The sequence below is a fragment of the Verticillium dahliae genome, genomic scaffold (assembly GCF_000150675.1).
Source record: "Verticillium dahliae VdLs.17 supercont1.11 genomic scaffold, whole genome shotgun sequence".
NCBI classification, from domain to species: domain Eukaryota; kingdom Fungi; phylum Ascomycota; class Sordariomycetes; order Glomerellales; family Plectosphaerellaceae; genus Verticillium; species Verticillium dahliae.
Window position 1 is genome coordinate 939,240 of NW_009276930.1, and position 20,114 is coordinate 959,353.

At 58.6% G+C, this 20,114-nt stretch overlaps 5 protein-coding genes across 5 annotated transcripts in view; 2 read left to right on the top strand and 3 right to left on the bottom strand.

Moving 5' to 3' along the window:
* Window positions 1–1,169, bottom strand: part of VDAG_05931 (uncharacterized protein) — a gene marked incomplete at both ends in the record, with an annotated part of 1,687 nt that extends 518 nt beyond the window's left edge. Inside the window, 3 exons of the mRNA XM_009655328.1 lie at window positions 16–789; window positions 850–924; window positions 981–1,169. Coding sequence (XP_009653623.1) covers window positions 16–789; window positions 850–924; window positions 981–1,169 — 1,038 coding nt within the window. The remainder of the gene's footprint in view (window positions 1–15; window positions 790–849; window positions 925–980) is intronic.
* Window positions 1,170–2,441: 1,272 nt separating this feature from the next.
* Window positions 2,442–5,642, bottom strand: VDAG_05932 (GPI ethanolamine phosphate transferase; the record flags this gene model as incomplete). The annotated part of the gene is made up of 1 exon (XM_009655329.1): window positions 2,442–5,642. The coding sequence occupies one exon, from the start codon at window positions 5,640–5,642 to the stop codon at window positions 2,442–2,444; it is 3,201 nt and encodes a 1,066-aa protein (XP_009653624.1).
* A 702-nt stretch (window positions 5,643–6,344) lies between these two features.
* On the bottom strand, window positions 6,345–8,877 carry VDAG_05933 (uncharacterized protein; the record flags this gene model as incomplete). Its single annotated transcript, XM_009655330.1, has 2 exons — window positions 6,345–8,788; window positions 8,865–8,877. The coding sequence occupies 2 exons, from the start codon at window positions 8,875–8,877 to the stop codon at window positions 6,345–6,347; spliced, it is 2,457 nt and encodes an 818-aa protein (XP_009653625.1).
* A 680-nt stretch (window positions 8,878–9,557) lies between these two features.
* Window positions 9,558–10,789, top strand: VDAG_05934 (pantetheine-phosphate adenylyltransferase family protein; the record flags this gene model as incomplete). The annotated part of the gene is made up of 2 exons (XM_009655331.1): window positions 9,558–10,704; window positions 10,770–10,789. The coding sequence occupies 2 exons, from the start codon at window positions 9,558–9,560 to the stop codon at window positions 10,787–10,789; spliced, it is 1,167 nt and encodes a 388-aa protein (XP_009653626.1).
* Window positions 10,790–11,731: 942 nt separating this feature from the next.
* VDAG_05935 (PAN1 protein) lies at window positions 11,732–19,973 on the top strand (the record flags this gene model as incomplete). Its single annotated transcript, XM_009655332.1, has 10 exons — window positions 11,732–12,139; window positions 12,334–12,360; window positions 12,720–13,158; window positions 13,598–14,392; window positions 14,850–14,890; window positions 15,098–15,395; window positions 15,463–16,402; window positions 16,462–18,301; window positions 18,368–18,995; window positions 19,084–19,973. 10 exons carry the CDS (start codon window positions 11,732–11,734, stop codon window positions 19,971–19,973), a joined length of 6,306 nt encoding a protein of 2,101 aa, XP_009653627.1.
* Window positions 19,974–20,114: the final 141 nt, after the last annotated feature.

Consider the following 20,114-nt stretch of genomic DNA (forward strand, 5'->3'; position numbering starts at 1 on the left):
GTAGGCTGCTGAAACGCGTCGCTGGGCTGAGGGGATGCCGCTGCAAGGGCGGTAGCGGCAGGAGTAGCTGAAGCGGGGCAGCCGACTTCGCGGCGGGAACAGCAGCCTTGGGGAGGGGACGGCGGCCTTGGGTCCGACAGCAGCGGCAGCGCGGCTGGCCCAAGACATGTGCTTGGCAGGAACAGCGGCAACAGGCTTCTCGGCCTTGGCAGGAGGAGCAACAGGCGTCGGGCTAGGGTCGGCAGGCTTCTCAGCCTCCTTGACGTCGTCCTGCGCAACCTCGGCGGCAACAGCCTCCGGGTTCGTCTCAGCGGCAGCCTCAGGCACAGCCTCGACGGGCTCCTCGGCCTTGGCCTCGTCAGCATTGCTAGCAGCCTCGTCAGTGCTGGCGGCAGTCTCCTCGACGGAATCCTCGAGCTTCTTATCGACCTCGTCAGCATCAATGGCAGCCTCTTCCTTGGTCTCCTCCTCAGCCTCGACGGGGGCCTTCTCGGCCTCAGCGGCGGGGGGGCTGGGCTCAATGTTCACTTGCTCCTCCTGGGTCTCGACGACGGCCTCCTCCTCGCCTTCCTCGTTGACGAAGCGCAGAATATCGTTGACGACGAAGTAGCCGGAAGGCTGCGGTGCGAGGACGAAGGTCTGGACGAACTTCTGGGGCTCAGCAGCCTTGTTGGAGGTCTCGCCAATGACCTGGATGACAATGTTGTCGAACGAGGCCATAGAGTCGACGTTGGTGACGCGGACCTTGCAGTCCTGGAAGTCGAGCTCCTTGATACGCTCCTGGATGGCCTGAGAGAAAGGAAACAAGGTCAGACGAGAACGACGAGGCAGACCAGTAGGGCTACTCACATTTCTACCGACGGACACTGTGGCAACCTCGGCCTCCTTGCCGTAGACGAACTGGGAGCGCTTGCCGTAGAAGAGCTTCAGGGGATTAGCAGGCCGATGGCAGGATGGCAGCGGTCAGGCAGGCAACGTACGTGAAGCTTCTCGGGCGTCTTGCTCAGGGTGGTGTAGTACTGCTCAACGAAGTACCAACCGACCTCATCCTTACTGAGGTTGGCGTTAGAAGCCGAAGAGGGGGAGGAATCAGTGGCAGCAGCGACGGACGATTGATCGGCATTGCCCTTGTACTGTTCCTGCGCCGTGAAGTTTCCGTTGGCCGCCATGGTTGCGAATGTGATATTTCTGATCGGGCGCAACTCGAACCGGGATGATTGGGTCTGACGATGTCGACCGGACCGATGTGGGTGGGATTAGACTCGTTGTACGTAGGCGACGACGAGTGTGCGTATAGCTGCTTCGCTGCAGACAGAGTTAGGGCCAAGGAGTCTGGCAGAGATGGATGCAGACAGGGGTGCCGAGCTTGATGGCTTACCTCGAGGTACGAGGCAGGGCAATCGTTCGAAAGGACCGAGTCGCAATGGGTTGGAGTTCCGTTTCGAGAACAAGGACCAAAAGCCGAAATTATGTAAGGAAGGGTTCCAAAGGCCGCAGGAACGGGAAGGAGGAGGATGGGTGTGGACGTTGGAGGGAGGATGCAGAATAGAGGAAGGGAGGGAGGGAGAGACGTTGGGTATATGTGCGGGCACAAAGAGATCGTTGGAGGGAAGTGGCTGAGATGCAATCGTGGTGATGGTGTCGCGAGTGATGGACGGACGGGATTGGGATTTGACTTGGGGGAGATAGACGACAGACGCGAAGGGCCTCGGGGGAAGGTGGTGGAAAAAAAACACGCCCAGGTGATCACGCCCTGCCCTGTGCTTTCCCCAAGATCCAGCGAGGAGGACTTTGCACACAAGGGGGGGAGACTCGGTGGGCACGCTTGGGCACCGCGACGTGTCATGTAGCTGCGAGCTCGGTCAATGTACCATCTAGGCAGCTTAATCATCGCGTCTTTGCCCCACCTGCCGCCGCCTTGCAGTTGCGACCCGTCAAGGTGCAAAGGCCCAGTCTTGACTCTCGGAGCTGTGGCAGGAGCTGGGAGCAGCTTGGGTGCTCCCTCTAAAAGCTAAGAGCAGTCTGACGGCACACGACAGCGCGCAGTGTGGTCCATGCTTCAACGTGGTCACCAAATGCCATTGGCATTTTGGAACACGACGCTTGGGCAGAAAGTCATGTCTTAGAGTACATGGTACCTACCTAGGCTGGAACACCATCTGGCCGGCTCCACCAAGCTGTTTGTAGCTCCTATGATCATCAGGCAAAATCACTCAGATGCTGCTGACCATTACGCAAACAGCGAAGGATCATCGCATCGCGTGAGGCCATGCAAGTAGCTTGAATCTGCACATCATGAATGACATCCACGAGGTCGGGCATGCAAAACAATATTCTACGTCTTGCTCCTTGCTGCTCGGAGCTCAGCGGTCTATCTCTTCTAGAACCTTTTGATAATGCTACAGCCAACGATGCGGGCCATAATGGTCGATACAGTGCCATCAGTCGGCGAATCCAAACACCTCACTCACAGACAGAGTGTTCGACCTCACACCCGCCAGCGTCACCACGATGCACACCAGATCCACAACCAGCAACAAGACAGCACCCATCATGAACCTCGGGCAGAACACCCTGTACAGCATCAAGTGTCTCCTCAAATGCCCGGCCCAAGCCATGGTGGCCAAGCTTTCGACGGCGAAGAAAGACACAAACGCCGCCAGCTCTCGACTGGCACTCTCCAGCACGCCTTTCCTCTTGGGTCCGACCTTCCACAGCACCACAAGAGGCACCGCTGACGCTGCGATGATCTGCGCACCAAAGTGGTTGAGGGCCACGACGATCGGTGTCCATGGGTAGCGGATCGTGAAGAGCGGGATAAAGGCGCTGTCCCACTGGATGCTCGAGGGGGTGGCCTGGTGGCCAGTCTTGAAGTAGGCAAAGTTGCCGAGGAGAGCAAGCATGACAGGGCCGATCGACTCAGCGGTCAGGCCGTTGAGGTCGAGAATCTCCATGAGCGACATGGTCTGCCAGAAAACCAGGGCGAGGGCGCCGCCACCCATGGGCTTCGATAAGAGGATGCAGCCGGCGAGGAGGTTCATTGGCAAAAGTAGATAGCGCGCGCCGTTGGTGTTGCCGTAACCGAGAATGACAACTTTGTTGCTGCCGTCGGGGGCGCGAGACTGCACGACCGACACCAGAGGGGGCGCCCAGACGAAGGCTGTCGTCCCAGCCACAAAGACAAGGGCGAGAACCAGTTGGGCCACGTACACGGCGATTGTCTTGAGCGTCTGCTCAGGCAGACCAGGGACCCAGTCGCCGTTGTCTGCAGCGTCAAGAACCCAGTAGAGAGCGGCCATGAAGAGGCCAGCCCTGTAGATGTAGCCAATCCAGGTTGGGCCCAGGCCTTCCCATGACCGCGAAGGCACGAGGAACGACTTGATGATAGCAGGAAGAGCAAAAGCAACAACAAAGGGGATGAGAAGCTGCCATCCAGCCGACGTCGAGGATGACGACGAGGCATAGTAGGTGGATGTGCAGTAAGGCATCTGCTCCTCGCGGCAGAGCTTGGAGAAGGAGGCTACCCTGCCCAGAACAATAAAGAGAACCGAGTGGTAGACGGCAAGGGTGCGCTCCACAGGAGAGGGGATGGAACAGGAGGCGACAGCACTGATGGCGCCAAAGGTGGAGATAAAGAAGAGGAGGATGGAATCCTCCCAGATGGTGTACGAGTTTGACGCAAACCCAACAGACTGACTGACAGTAAATAGGACAGAAAGCCAGCCCCAGACAGAAGTGGGCAGGATGTTGAGAAGGCCCTTTCCAGCGTCTGTGAGAGCTACCAGAGCGGCCACAATACTAGCGAAAGCAGCAGCCGCCGCTGCATAGGTCAGATCGTTGACGCCGAGGAGCTGAGAGCCGGCAGCCCCAGCGAATGCTCCTGGAATGGCGCCCACAAGAGCCGCAACGACGATGTTTTTGTGAAGCTGCGTATACTCCGGCGAAGCAGCGCCCACGATGCCTTGAAGCTCAAGCTTCTTCTCGGCAAAGTCAAGCTCAATGTCTGTGGCTGCGAAATCCTCGTCTTCGTCGCGGGACGCATAGACTAGCAGCATGATGACACCCGCCGCCATGACGATGATGCCCGTGATCATCTTAGGCACATCAAATCGTGCCCAAAGATCCTTGCACACCTGCAGGGTCTCCTCCTGGAAATTCCTGAATGACTGATATGAAGCGGGCCACGACTTGGTAGCCCACGCGCCATGCGCCTGGGTCCAGCTCGCATGGGTCGGGCTCGACTTGGACGAGCTCTCCATGCCACGTGCAGCGAAGTAGGAATCTTGGTATCGCTGTGTGCCGGCAGCCGAGATCCGCGAGACGGCAGCCAGGTTGGCCCAATCGTTGCCCTTGACACCAGCAAATGCCTCCTCGATGGGCCCTCCTAGGTTGTTGAAGGGAATGGGGATACCGAGCAGGAGGGCCAACGTCGGCACAAGATCAATCTGGTTGACAGGGCGTTCCTTGCCTGTTGCGGGCGGCTGCGCATGATTGGGGTCGGTTCGGCCGAAGAAGGGCCTCTTGCTGTACATCCAAAGGGCTGCCTCCACTTCGTCATCGGACTCGCCGCCGTGGTCGCCCTTTTCGTCCATGCCGTGATCCCCCATCACAATCAGAACGGTATCGTCATCGATCTGCGTAGATAGGTCACGCAGCCAGGCATCCATCTGCTCCAGTTTCGCCTTCATGGCGGGGTGGTCTGGGCCATAGCGGTGGCCCGCATGATCGACTCCAAGAAGATGTCCGATGAGAACGTCCCATTTCCCCTTGTTCTCGGGCTGAAGTAGGGGCGCTAGGTGATCAATGACACCAGTGTCGACCGTGTGCAGGTCCCAGACGTTGAAACTGTCGTACGCGCGACTGATGTTGGGCTCGAAGTAGTCGGGGAACAAGGACACCCAGGTATCGTCACCAATGTGAACGATGCGCTGCCCCAGGCCCTTCATCTGCATCAGCAGGTTATCCTCCTCAATGGCCGTGCCCGCGAAATTGCTACCAGCGTCGATGAAGGTCGGTAGCGTCCCGGTCGTCAAGCCCTTGAGCCTCTGCAACGTGGCCGTCGGAGGGTCGGCAATAAAGGGCCGAAGAAAGGCGTTCTGCGGCGCCCTGAGCGCCGTCTCGTGCAGAAAGGGAAACGCGTTGTGGAAGGGCGCATTGTCGGCGACGGGCACGGTAAAGTCGTACCGCAGCGCGTCAATGATGACGACGACGGCCTTGTCGAAGGACTTGGGATGCCAGCAGCCGCCCTCGACGGTGCCCATGCCCTTCCAGCGCCCCGCCGGCTCGACGGGCGGCACGGCGCACGCGGACTTTTCGTCCAGCACCATGCGCGTCAGCAGGAAGCCGCTCGTGAAGAGCAGGATGCCCACGGCGTGGATGCTGAGCAGCCAGAGCCAGAAGCCGACGGCCCACCACCAGCGCCGCCCAAAGGCGCTCTTGCGGCGGGCCTCGAACGCCTTGCGCTGGAGCTCGGATGCGTTTGCTTTCGTCTTGGGCGCGCCATCTTGTTGTTGTTGTTGTTGCTGCTGCTGCTGCTTCGCGGCGTCGGACGCCTCTTTCGCTCGCTTTGCGCGGGCGTATTCCGCCGCGATGGTTTTGTACTCGGCCGATGGGGCGGGCTGTTTGGAATGCGGTTGGGCCATGGCCGGCTCGGGTTTCGTGGCAGGAACAGTAGACAAACAAGAAAGAAAAAGAAAAGAAAGAAGAGACGATTTTAAGAGTGGACGGACTGTGCCATGGGAATTGATGGGGCTTTGCAGACTCGCCGTGTGCTGGTCAATGGCAGGCAGAGTCTGTAGGCGAAAAGAATGGAGTTGTGGAAAGCAGAGAGAGGGTCGCGCCGACGTCGTCCGTGCCGGGACGGGACGGGGCCCTCAAGGTTGTGAACGCATTGTGGGGTCGACGCCCTCGCTGCTTTTACGCACATGAGCTTCTTCCCTATACACCTGACAGTCGGCCAGCTCCTGGGGCCGTCCGTACGATAAATATATCATAGCAAATGGAGCGATCTTAATGTTGTTGTGTTGCACGCAAAATCTTTGGTTGGTCTGGGGAAAAGAACAAAATCTTTCAAGGTTCGTACGTCATCAGAGGTCTACAGATAGGTCGAAATACAAGCATGCCCGCCAACGCCATTACCTTTCCTTGGTGCCGGGACTCAATGCAGGTCATGATTGCCCAGCATCGTCAGAGATCCAATCCTTCGCGGCATCGTCCGCACCAAAGCCCTCCCTGCCCATTTTTAGGGGGGCGGCACTCATCGCAAAGAGATGAGGCACTCAGTAGTGCCAGAGACCGTCCGCGCCGTCCGAGTCTTTCTCATCTCCCTCCTTGTTGTTCAACTTCTAATCGAACATGTCGGCTCCTGTCGGCCTGCTCTCGCTTCGCCTCCTCTCCTGTCTCCTCCTTCGACGATTGTCGGCCGCCGAAGCTGTTGGCTTGTCGCCGGGGCCCCCAGGTGACGGACTCATAGCGCTCCACGTCCCGTGGCTTTCCGGGCTGCCAATGCTGGAGGCTTCCGGCGGCGCCAGAGATGCGCTTCCTGCCGGCTGGCCAGAGTAGTATGCCGAGTCCTTGGGCTTGCGCCCCTTGGCAAACGCGGGGTTCGGTGGTGATAGCGGCGGCAAGGGCGTCGCGTCGGTCACAGCGCTTTCTGCTGCAAGCTCCACTCGACGCTGGCTGGAGTCACGTCTATATCGTTGCCGGCTGGGTGACCCGGTGCCGATGCTGCTGATTGAATTGTCGCGCCTCCTCCGCTGGTCCCTCCTTGAAGCCGCTGCTTCGTCATCTGTGAGTCTGCGGAGCGTCACGTTCCTGTCCTTGTCGTCGTGCATCTTGACCTTGACGCTGACAGGCCCGCTGGGGGTATAGGCTCTATGCCTCGCCTCCTCTTCCGCCGCGAGTGCGCCGGCTGAAGCTGCTGCCGCTGCCGCTGCACGTTCTCCCTCTGCGCGTCTCCGCTCCGACGGTCGCCGGTGTGGTCTTCCGCCAGGAGAAAAGTATGATTCACTTCCCGACTCATGATGGAGTATACCTTGTGGGTCGGCTGGCATGGCTGGCATGACGGCCGGCTCAACCACGTCTGTTCTGACCTGCGAGTCGGCGCGGGAACGAGACACGGGAAACGGAGCTGGTACAGGAGGTGCCCCAGCTGGTAGAGGTGGCATGGGCGGGCCGCTGCGGCCCGAGTCCGCAGGTCGAGGCTCGAACTGTGACGAATCCTCCGTCAACCCAGTGACCGACGTGCCAACGGCTGAATATGGGGCCTGACGTCCGGATGGCCGTCGAGAATGTCTTCTGGTTCGTGATGGTGAGGAGTAACCGTCGCCCGTATATCTGGAAACCATGGTCTCCTCCTCATCTCGGTACCTGTAGTCCTCCTGTCGCTTGTTCTTGCGGTCTGCCAACTTCTTTGCGAACCATCCAAGTCCCAAGCCTGCCAGTATACCTTTCCCTTTACCCCCAGTTCCAGGTGTACGGTCCCCATCACGCCTCCTGGAGGGGCTCACGTAGGACGAATAGTCAGAATCCTCAATCTCGTAGCCTGAGCGGGTTCTGGCGTGCGTAGGACGAGTGGTGATGGGTCTGCTGTTTTGGGGGCGCTCCTCGGATGCACTCAGGGCCTGAGCAAGATGTGTGTTGCCGGGAGGTGGCAGCAAGGACGCCGTACCGACATCGTGTCGAGTAGTTTCCGTATAGTCGCTGTATTCACTGACAGCCGGGGCTGTGCCTCGACCGACTCTGTCCCGACGAGGCGTTTCGGTCGAGACGGCGGAATACTCGTCGTTGTAGTGTTTCTTCTCCCGGCGGTTCATCATGCCGGACACGAGCTTGCCTGCTCCGAGTGCCGCGCCAACACCGAGCATGGCTTTCATGAACCCACCTCCCTTTTTGTGATCCTCTCTGCGGGAATCGAATTCGGTGTACTTGTCGTCGTCAATGTAGCTTGCCGACGGTCTCCGAGCGCCTGCGTAGGATGTCGACGGTCGTCCGCCGCCGACATAGCTGGTGGAAGCTCTTCGCGAAGCAATGACCTCGGGGCCTCTGTTTCGGCTGCGGCTTCGGGATCGTGATCCACTGCGACTCGTGGCGTTGTCCTTCTTAGTATTTCGTCGACGCGTGAAAGCCCAGAGCGCTCCGCCAGCCGCAAGCGGTCCAAGCCATCGGGACATGCCTCCACGACGTTCCGTTTTCTCCGTAACTTCTGTACGGTATTCCGAGTGAGGGCCGTACATCATTCCGGAGCGACCTCCTCTGGTGTAAGCATCCCGGTCCTTGAACTCTCCCCTACGGTAGTCGAAGATGAAGTAGAGCAGAAAGAGAAAGGCCATCCACAACGAGTACAAAATGAACAGGTACTTGGGCGATCCGTACAGCGTGAGACCGAGAGGAATCTGAATGATGCCGAGAAGGGCAATCAGCCGCCCGCTCCACTGGTGGAACATGACCCGGATGGATCTCCCCTGCACGTGGCGGACGAGTCGCCCTCCAATGGCCTGGAGCAGAAACATGACGTAGATAGCTAGACCGATGGCGTGGTGAGGATTCGTCCAGCTCCTGTTTGGGCCGACTGCGAACCAGCCGAGGACGAAGACGACGGTGAGCAGCAGGATGTTGAAGATACCAAGCATGGCGTGGTATTTGATGGCGAAACCAGGACGTCTGGTGTAGAACCGGGCGAAGAAGACTGCTGCTGGAACAAAGAGAAGGAAAACGAGGGCGCCAATCACAGCATGTGCCATGATCAGGCTGTGGTATTCGGCCACGGTCGAGAAGCGGTTGGCCATGCCTGTGGCAAACGCGGGTTAGCAATGTGCGCAAGGTAGTGAGGCATGATGGAACGTGGGGGGCAGAGGTCGGCCTACCGTTGTATCGCATCGTCTCGAAATTCAAGCCTTGCAAGTTTGGCAGCAGAAAGTTTTCTTTAGAAACAAAAAAAAACTTCCCATTTGCCATAATCGGAGTGCCCCAAAAGCCGAGGGGCCGGGGGGTGTTGGGAAAAATGGGCTTTTTCTGGAGGGTGAGTAAAATTGCCCCCTCCCCCCGAAAAAGAGGGGGGGGGGGGGGGGGGGGGGGGTTGCCTGACAGCTGTGGTTGCGCGGGGTGACGGGGCAACGGGTGGGACCCGTCGCCAACAGCATGAACAGTGACAGCGCATTGTACAGGGGGTTTTCCTCTTGGTAACATGACGAACGTCACTATTGATTGGTGGGAGCTTTTATCGTGCTTATCGGTAAAACAGGACCTCCGTGTTAGTCAGCCTTTCCAGTCTATTTTCCAGGCCGGGCCATCCTGGGACATGCGCCTCGACCAACTCTTGTCTGGGCTTCGAACTATCCACCCCACTGACGACAGCGGCTGGTCCCCCTGTCGAGCCCCCCAAACCGAGGCAAATGAAGTATCATCATCAGCATCCTCCCTCACCTTTGCACGCTTAGGAGGGTTTGCAAAAAAGGAGAAAAGAACCTAGTGACTGGTATAACCAGGCCCGAAATCAGCAAACTCGCTCTCTTATGCAACAAACTACACTCAACATCGGTAGCCATAGAACAGCTGTCATGACGTCGCGATCGAGCCTTCCGTCCCTCCTCCTCCTCCCCGCACCCCCGGCGCCAGCATCAGTGCCGTCACTGAGTGCTGCTTACCGTCCCTCGCTTCGTGCCGCGATTCTTCGAGCAAGGTCCCCGACCGCAGCAGCATTTCTAGTGGTTGCACTTGTTGCACCCATCTTGACCGGTTCTTCAAGGAGGTCCAAGGTGCTCGATTGGAAAGCATCCCAGTCGCTCCTCGCTGGTCTCTATGGTCTGATCGCCGTCATATGTGCCGAGGACGATATCGCTAGCGATATTGGCGCGGGCAAAGGCGCAGTCGACATTCGCATCGTCCTGGTTGACAGCGATGAACCAAACCGTGGCTCGGCTTCCCCTTTGTCTCTGGAAAGCAACAACACCGTCGTCGTCAACCTGCGAACCTTCGCCCACGCATATCACCCATGGAATCTCATCATGCATATCGACGGGGAGGCGGGGCACAGCCTTCGTGCCTCGTTCCTCGAGCACGCGCAGGGCAGACAAGTGATACGCCAAGACCAGTTCTTTACCGCCGAAGGAGGCATCAGCATCAAGCTCGGTCATGACGCCCTGAATGCGCAAAAGAGTGCCGACGCGCATCGAGGCTATCAAACTGTGTGTCTCGGTGGCACTTTTGACCACCTACACCCTGGCCACAAACTGTTACTCACGGCCGCGCTTCTCCTGCTCAAAGTCCCAGAGGAAGGCTCTGGAGCGGCCTGCAAGCTTATCGTTGGCGTCACAGGTGATGCTTTGCTGCGGAACAAGAAGTTTGCGCAGTACGTTCAGCCGTGGTCACAGAGAGCAGCAGCCGTCGTCGATTTTGTCGCATCTGTCGTGAGTCTGCACGAGTCAGGATGGACTGGCAAGCCATTCCCAGGGCAGCAGGTAGAGAATGAATCCTCTATCAGCGTGGAAGCATTCTTCCGAGAGAGGACGATCCATGTCCACTGCGTCGAAATCCAGGACGCATTTGGTCCCACCATTACAGACGAGCATGTCGATGCTCTGGTCGTATCCGGCGAGACGCGATCGGGAGGGCAGGCTGTCAATGACAAGAGAACAGAAATGGGGTGGAAGGCGCTGGACGTGTACGAGGTGGACGTTCTAGGCTCGGCAGCCTTGGAGGACGCAGGTGAGAGGTCTGACGGCCCAGCCGACTACTCTTCCAAAATAAGCAGTTCAACCATCCGACAACAGAAAGCGGACGCAGCGGCTAGTACAGCACGCAACGTTTGACAATTCAGTCATGGCGGCTTTTGCCGCTTTCTACGAACAAGCAAAATATCCTTGGTTTACACAGACCTTTTGCAATCTTGCCACATTGAGATCATGAGGGGAAACCAATCGGGCTCGTCGTCTATTTTTAGCCCCGGCCCTTGGAAGATAACCGCAAGACAGCCTTGAACAAGATGTTCTCGACAGGGGTTTTCTTTGATTGTTGCTCTTTCGGAAGGCTGCCCAGGTAGCCTGCCTCTCCGCATCTTCTTGGCAGGTCATGGACGGCGACAAAAAAACACCTTTGCGCAACCGAGCCTCGCCCGGTTTGAGCGGCGTGCTACGTCAAGTCGAGTCCAGGCATGCCACCGCTGGTGCCCTGTTAGCAGGGTCCAGCTGTAGAAGGCCACGAACAAAGTTTATCCTCCCCACGCGCCAGGTGGTAGCCGTTAGGATCTACAGATGCATCAGCTTCGAAAGTCGTCAAAAGTTCCTCTCGGCGATAGAATTGCCATCCTTCCTCGGCCAGACTTGGCACATCCATGATGTCCAACCAGGCTCTGTGCTTGGGGGCCAAGGGGCTGTGCAAGTGTGCATTATTGGCCATATACGTCACTCATGCCTGAAGAGGTAGTGAGCAGCCTCCCCAAATCACCTTCGCAATCCTTCGACCGTGTCTAGAGTGGTAACACACTGCCAAAGAACCCCTGCTGACCATCCATTCGTGCATTCAGCTCACGGATTCCGACGTCGTCGGCGGCATCCTTCAATCGCAATGCAACGTGAACGTGCAGTGTGTGGCGATATTCCGTCCGCCTGTCTACCAAAGCCAAATGGGTCAAATGTTATAAGTATCGCCATCTGCCCCATGATTCAAGCATTGTGATCCTTTTCATATTGGCGATTAAATTGAGTTCCGTTTACTGCCATCATCTCGTGTCAACATGGTTCGACTATCAAGCCTCGCCGCGGCCGTCTCATGGCTGCAACTCAGCTCAGCCTGGTTGCCAAGTGAAAGGCCAGAGGGCACTCTGAACAAGAAGTGGTTACCCGGATCAGGGAAAATTAGGGGCGTCAATCTTGGCAGCCTGTTCGTCTTTGAGCCATGGATTGCCAACAGTGTTTGGACTGGACTGGGCTGTGAGGATTCGCCGGACAAGGGCTCCGAATTCGACTGTGTGTCGAAGCTTGGCCAGGAGCAGGCGGATGCTGCTTTCCAAGGTCACTGGGCATCGTTCATCACTGAGTCGGATCTCGACGAAATGAAGAGATATGGCATCAATACCATTCGCATCCCTCTCGGCTACTGGCTCGACCGGTCACTGGTCGACAGCTCGGAGCACTTCCCCCAGGTACGGCATTGTACATCCCTTCACTCAGAGTCGACCTAACTTGTTCACTTGACAGGGCGCTGAGGAGTATCTGGTCAGGGTATGCGGCTGGGCTACTGCGCGTGGCCTATACATCATCTTGGAGTATGTCAAGCCCCGTTGTGGAGGAGAATTGAGCTAATATTGGTAGTCACCACGGCGCACCCGGAGCACAGGTGGCCAAGAATGCCTTCACTGGGCAGGTGAGTGTTTCAAGGACTCCATGGAAGGCCAGTCATCATTGACATGATTGCAGCTTGCTCCAAGCCCAGGCTTTTACAACGAGTACAACTACGGTCGAGGCGTCAAGTTCCTCCAGTATCTCACCAAGTTGGCGCACGAGAGGCCAGATATGGAGAACGTTGGTATGATTGAGGTCCTCAACGAGCCCGTCCATTGGGATCAGTCCGTAGAGTCCCTCCGAAGCACTTTCTATCGAGATGCGTACAATGTGAGTCGCCACTTGTCTGGACTAAGTCACCCTTCTGGCAACAATTCCCGCCTCACGAACGAATCTGTCTTGCGATGGTCAAAGTACCTTAGCTAACGGTCAATGGTACAGGCCATCCGCCAGGTTGAGAGAGACCTCAACGTCGGCCCCGACGACCAGTTCCACATTCAGATGATGGGCTCCGGCTGGGGGGCCGGCAACCCGGTCGAGTTCCTCAGCGACACGCGGCTCACGGCGTTTGACGATCATCGTTATCTGAAGTGGGCCAACCGTGACGAGGTTCCCCTCTCGCACGAGAGTTTCATCTCCACGTCTTGCAGTGACAATCTCAGCCGCGACAGCGCAGGTCCGACCATCATCGGCGAGTGGAGCCTCAGCGTCCCAGACGAAAACAATATCCAGTGGAGCGACGAGTGGCATCCCGAGTTGCAGAAGGACTTCTACCGCAAGTGGTTTGCGGCGCAGGTTCACTCGTACGAGACACGAGCTGAGGGCTGGGTCTTCTGGACGTGGAAGACGCAACTAGGTGATTATCGCTGGGGATACAAGGGTAGGTTCTTCGCCTTTTTTTTTTCTCATTCCGGACAAGATGGCTGACGATGAAATGCAGACGCGGTGGCAGCTGGTGTCATTCCGGAGAATCTTGACGAGGCTCTGAACTCGGGCGTGTGTGGATGAGTGTCGAATGTCTTGAGCACTGCCGCTGATTCGTTGATTTGAGCCGACGCGAACGACTGGGTACGAAATACGGGTTGGCATATTGGAGGTGTGGCGTCTGATGGCATTGGTCGTATCATCGCCGCCCGCAGTCTGACGTCCATCATGGCTGCCAATATGCTGTCGACAGGACAGTCGGATGATATGAAGTTGGTGTGTAAATGTGGGATTGATCAAAGTAGCCTTGTCGTTTGACCTGAAATATACATTCACATCGCTCTCCAGTCTTGCGCCCCCCGTCTTAGATCATTTCACACGACTCAATCGCACAGCCCTAGGCACGTCGCCCATCATGGCCTCTTCCAAGAATGATTCATCGCCAGTGACAGCGTCCTACGCGATACTGTCTTTCCACAAGAGTGACCACGTCTGCTTCACCAATTTCGCCGAGCCCCTCGCCCGCGGAGCGGAAGCCATCCTAACAGCCTCCTGGCCGCCCGGCGTCAAGAAGGAAACCAGCTCCGCAGGCCTCCTGACGTACCAGGTCAAAGGCCGCCCCTGGGACCCCAACGACGACACGTCCGCCATCGCGGCGTGCCGCCTCGTCCGGGACCTCCTCGCGTACCTCCATGGCCACAGCTGGACGCTCGTCACGGGGCTCGGGCACAGCGTGCGCATGTGGACAAAGGACTCGCTCGTGTTCCGCCGCGGCGGCGCGTCCGCGTCGGCGCGCCCGCGCCTCTGGCTCGCCGTGTCGTTTGCCAAGTCGGACAGGCTGCGGCTGGACTGCGCCGAGCGGAGGGTGCGGGACAAGACGGTGGACGCCGTCCGGGAGGTCGTGGCGCGGATGGGCTATGGCGCCGGCGGCACGTGGAACTGCGACGCCTACGAGTTTCGGCTCAAGGACAAGCCGTGGCATGCCAACATGGATGGCGGGCTGAGGCCGAGGATGCTGGTGCTCGGGGTGCTTGAGGCGCTGGAGGGCGTGGGCTGGCAGTCCTACGGCGCGGTCGCGCAGCGGACAAAGGTGGAGAACACACAGAAGGCGGATGTATGGTACTTTAGCAAGGAGGTCGACGTTCCGGCCCGTGAGGCTGCCTGGGGTTCGAGGAATCCTTATGCCAAAGGTGAGATGGGGGGGTAGGCAGGCTTCTGGGGTGGGTTATGTGTGACGCCTTTGTGCTGATTCTCATTTGGCTACCTTGAGTGGTTGGTGTTCCTTCAGTTGCCTTGGATCTTTGATTCCATACGCGTTTTGTTTCATTTCCTTGGCTGCTGTATTTTGCAGCACCAGCGTTGACCAAACTACCTAACCAGAGAGACCGAAAGCAATGTTGATTTATCACAATGCGGGACATCCAATGATCTATACCTCAATGTCGGTGGTGGTGGTGATAGAGTCCGGGTCGCTGTTGTATCTACCTAGCGGTGACACTCTTGAAGTGGTTGAAATTGCTTGGCGAGCACTTCTTCTTGAAAACGGGAGGTGACAACGGTCTCTTGGTGACCTCGTTGATAGTCACCCAGTCCACGTTGGGTGCGATGAGTTTTGCTGCTGCTCTGCGTGGGTCTTGGTCTTGCCAGGCATGGTTGCACCGTTGCGGTCGTTGTTGCTGATGTGCTGTGTGTGTGCCTGGGGAAACTCGTATGTGTATGAGCCCCCGGACCCTGTTCGTCTTAAGAAATAAGCACCCTGATACTCAATCATAACTGCCTGGAGAACATTGTGAGACAATTGATTGTGTAGATAGAAAAAGAGAATAATTTACACGTTAAGTGTCACATCGTGTCCATAATAGACAAAGTGACCCAGACGTGCATCATTCTTATAGCCAGTCACCGAAGCCACTTCGAGCTGTATGGGCAGAATGATCATCACTGAACAGCACAGCAATGAGAATGCCAGACACGAACAACCAAGCAGGCTTCATGCATGGCAATTCCAAAGTCATGCTGCTTCCGCCAGATGCCTACGACTTCCACTCACCGAGGCTACCGAAGTCTCTGTGGCGCACATGGCCACACAGCCACATGGCCACATGTCACTGATGATGCTGGATCCGTGCCTCCTGAGCCACAATCATCAGTGGGCGGGTGGGGCCCCAGGCAGCGCCAACTTCCAAGCTCAAGGTGCGTGTTCCAACCAGCCACGGGTCGCAAGCAGCCCAACCCAATCTCCTCCACCCCAGACATCAAGCTGGTCAATTCTCGAGGGCCTCGTCATCACACAGCTCCTCCCAGCCTGGCAGTACCGACCGCTTCACCCCGCAGAGTGCCTTTGCCATTCATCAACGGCCTCATCGGATCGACGAATTCCCCTTCTACAATCGGCGCAACAGCGCCTCCTCCCACCAAACTCGACGTCGGCGCTCGTCACCTTCCCCCGTGTCTCAGGAGGTCTACCCCCCCCTTGCACGCGCCATGTATTCCAACTCAAACTCGTTTCTCGGCGGCGGCGGCAGCCAGCGCCCCGGCGCGCAGCAATATGGAGGCTCATTCAACAGCTTGGGAAGCCAGCAAGGCCAGCAGGGAAATCCGAGTCCCTTCGCTCCTCAGCCGACGGGCTTCGGCCAGGCTCCTCTGCAACAGCAATACACCGGTTTCCCGGGTGGTCTGCAGCAGCAACAGCAACCTCAGTCTCAGCAGCTGCAGCCCCAGTACACTGGTTTCCAGCCCCAGCAGCAGCAGAGCTTCCAGACCGGCGTGCCGCCCATGCCCTCGATGCCGTCCCAGTTCCAGCAGCAGTTCCAGCAGCAGCAGCAGCAGCAGCAGCAACAACAGCAGCAACCGCAACAGCAGCAGCCACAGCAACCCCAGCAGACTGGATTCTCCCTGACCCCGCAGCAGACCTCGGCGCCCGCCCAAGCCATGAAGCCGCAACCCACGGGCTTCAGTCAGATGGCCGCCTCGTTCCAGACGGGCGGTGGCTCCAAGCCTCAAGCGCCTGCTCAGCCCAGGAAGAAAGCCAACAAGGTGCCAAACGTTCGACTGTCCTTCATCACTGCCCAGGACCAGGCCAAGTTCGAGACGCTGTTCACATCTGCTGTTGGCGACGACTCGACCACCATGTCAGGCGACAAAGCTCGTGATTTGTTGATGCGCTCCCGTTTGGACGGAGATTCGCTGTCGCACATCTGGTACGTTGGCATGCTCCTGTCATCTGCGAAATACAGCGATACTGACATGACCTGTCCAGGACCCTCTCTGACACGACCCGATCGGGACAGCTTCACTTTCCAGAGTTCGCGCTTGCCATGTACCTCTGCAACCTCAAGCTGACAGGTCAATCGTTGCCCTCGTCCTTGTCCGAGAACATCAAGAATGAGGTCTCGAGCATGGTGGATATCATCAACTTCAGCATCATCGAAGAGGCGTCTGGCAGCTCGAGCGCTGCCACCAATGCCCCCGACTTCACTGGCAGGCAGAGCAACAACACTCCGCCGACCATCCATCAGCCCCAGCCTCAGCCGTCAAACTCACAGCTGCTCCAGGCCCAGATGACTGGTTTCCCTGGCCAGCAGCAGCCCCAGCAGACCGGCTTTCTCGGACAGCAGCAGCCTCAGCAGATGGGATTCCTCGGTCAACAGGGCCTCCAGGCTCAGCAGACCGGCTTCCCCGGCATGCAGAGCCAAGCGACCGGCTACAACGGCCCACGCCCTCCGATGCCCCCCATGCCCACTGGCTTCGGCGCGGGAGGCCCGGGTGGCATGGCCCCATTGAACGCGCAACCCACCGGTCGCCCCGGTCAATGGGGCTTGGTCAACGGCCCGGCCACTGGCCTTCCCAACATTGATGCGCTGCAAGCTCAGATGATGCCGCAGCAGGGCCGCGAGCAGCAGAACTTTACCACCGCTGGCCTCCAGGGCAATGCTGTCATTCCCTGGGCCATCACCAAGGAGGAGAAGCAGCGTTACGATTCCTTGTTCAAGGCCTGGGATGGCCTCAGCAAGGGCTACATTGCCGGTGCGCAAGCCATTGAGATCTTTGGCCAGAGTGGTCTTGAGAAGCCTGACCTGGAACGCGTCTGGACGCTCTCTGATAATGGAAACAAGGGCCGCCTCGACCTCGACGAGTTTGCCGTTGCCATGCATCTGATTTACCGCAAGCTGAACGGCTACCCTCTGCCTAACTCGCTGCCGTCAGAGCTCGTCCCCCCTTCGACCAGGAACTTCAACGCATCCATCGGCACCATCAAGAACATGCTCAGCGAAGAGTCCAACTACCGCAACAAGTCTGGCGCCGCTCTTCTGCCCCAGAAGACGGGCGTCAGCTACATGAAGAGCCACTCTTTGAAGGGTAACAGTTTTGGTGGCGCCGGACGCAAGGACGCCACCGTCTTCAAGAACAACGATGACGACGTTGGCTACAAGTCTAGTGCGCGCCGCCGCCTCGGCAACAGCTCCCCTCGACCTGACTCGCCTTCATCTGTTGCGTCGTCAAACGATGACCTCAATTCCGAGCAGCTGAAGAAGAAGATTAGGGAGAAGCAGGTCCTCCTCGACGCCATGGACTTCAAGGACGAGAAGAGCCTCGAGGAAGACGATATGCTGGACAGGCGCGACCGACGCGAGGCCGAGGAGTTGTACCGTCGCATCCGCCGCACCCAGGATGACATTGATTCTCACCCTGATGCGGCCCTCGCGACTGGCGATTCCGACGCCGAGCGCCGCTCTCTCAAGCGCCAGCTCCAGAACCTCACAGACAAGATTCCCCAGCTCGCCTCCCAGGTGCGCCAGACCGAGAAGGCCATCCACGATGCGCGCTTGGAGCTGTTCCGCCTCCGGGACGCCAAGGCCCACCCCAGCAGTGCCTCTACGATTGTCGGCACCGGTCCCGGTGGTGTCGTGACCGAGTCTGACAGGCTCAAGGCCAGGGCAAAGGCCATGATGCAGCAACGCACTGCTGCTCTTACAGGCCGCAAGATCGACACTGCCGTCGATGACACCGATGGACCCAAGCGCCTCGAGGAGGAGAGCATCAAGGTACGGACAGAAAAGGAGAACAACGAGCGCATGGTCAAAGACGTGGAAGACTCGGTGCGCGAGTTCTCTCGCGGCATCGAGGACAGCCTGAAGGAGGGTGCTACGAGCTCAACCAACGAGCACGAGAAGAGGCGCTGGGAGGACGCTCTAGGCGTCGAGGACGAGGTCAAAGACTTCATCTTCGACCTACAGCGCTCTAGCCGCTCTGCGCGACTTCGATCCCAGGACAAGCGTAGCGCTCGTAACTCTCCTGGCCCAGAGACCTCGCGAGCCGAACCGCCCGCCGACCGATATAGCAGCCCTGCCCCTGCTTCGACTTCGCGCACAGCTACTCCTTCCGCCGGCGGCGGCTCGTACTCTTCCTACAAGACCCCGGAAGAGCGAGCTGCTTTCATCAAGCAGCAGGCTGAAGCCCGCATGGCTGAACGTCTCGCCGCCCTGGGTATCAAGGCTCCTTCCAAGTCCGGAGAGTCGGCCCGTGCTGCAAAGCTTCGCCAGGCCGAGGAGGAAGATGCCCGTCGGGAGGCTGAACGTCAGGCTCGCATTGCGCAGGAGCAAGGCGGCGCTCCAGCCCCTGCCGAGGAGCCTCAACACGCCAGCGAGACAAAGAAGCCAGCGCCGCCCCCCACCCGTGGTACTGGCAGAAACGAGGCAGCCGAGCGGGAGGCCTCGCAGAAGGCGGAGCAGGAGGCGGCTGCGAAGAAGGCCGAGGAGGAGCGTCTGGCTGCGGAGCACGAGCAGCAGCAGCGTGAGACTCAGAAACTAGAGTATGTCTCACCCCTAGCAACACATATTCATGATCAGGAGGCTGACCAAGTCACAGGACCGATGCACAGGAACAAGGAGGACGAGCTTTTTAGGGAAGCCAAAAGCGGCTGAAGACCCTTTCAAGGCCCTCCAAGAAGCAGGTTCCGCCAGGGCAAGCTCAAGAAGGAGGAAGAGAAAGCGCAGGAAGAAGGGCTGCACTGGCAGAGGCCAAGGAGAAGGAGTCCAAGCTCCCCTGCCCGTCGGGCAGAAGATCGAGGCTGCCCGCCAGCGGGAGCTGGAGCTGCAGCGCCAGCTCGAGGCGATGAACGATGACGATGACTCGTCCTCTGATGACGACGATGGCCCCGAGCACCTCACGCCGCAGGCTTCCACGCCCACACAGGCCGGCAGCCAGATCGGCAGCCAGGAGCTCGAGCGGAGGGCCTCACCGCCTCCTGCTGCCCCTGTGATCTCGCCGCCAGCCATCACCACCACCAGCCCTCCGGTCGATGCCGAGAGCAAGAACCCTTACTTCCGTATGGCTGCGGCGCCCTCAGCGCCCGCGGCACCCGCAGCACCCGCAGCCCCTGCACCTCCTGCTCCCGTTGGCGATGTGTCTACCAACCCGTTCCACCGCATGACGCAAGAGGCCAAGACTGAGCGACCGCCTGCGGCGGCCCCCACAGGACCATTCTCGCGCAAGCGTCAGGAAGAGGATGACTGGGGCTCCGACAAGGACGACGAGGACGACTCGGATGACGAGGACAGGCCCGGTGGCAACAGTGCGGCGGCGCTGGCGTCGATTCTCTTTGGCACCATGGCGCCCCCTCGCCCCCTCTCGGCCGCAGACAACAAGGCCGGGTCGACGGTCGGCAGCCCGGCCAACCCTCGCTCGCCCACGTCGCCCCCCGAGGCGCCGCCCCTGCGAGGTACAATCCCCGCACGAGGGAGGAGGCCCGCCTTGGGCTTATTGCCATAGGGCGGTAATCGAAAGAGGGAAAAAATATGTGATTCCTCGCCCCATGTCCTTCTTAAGCATGTTAGGGGTTTTATTTTCTTTTTCCCGCTACACCGTCACGCATTCCACGACACTAAGACTGGTGCGATGAAAGCGTAGATA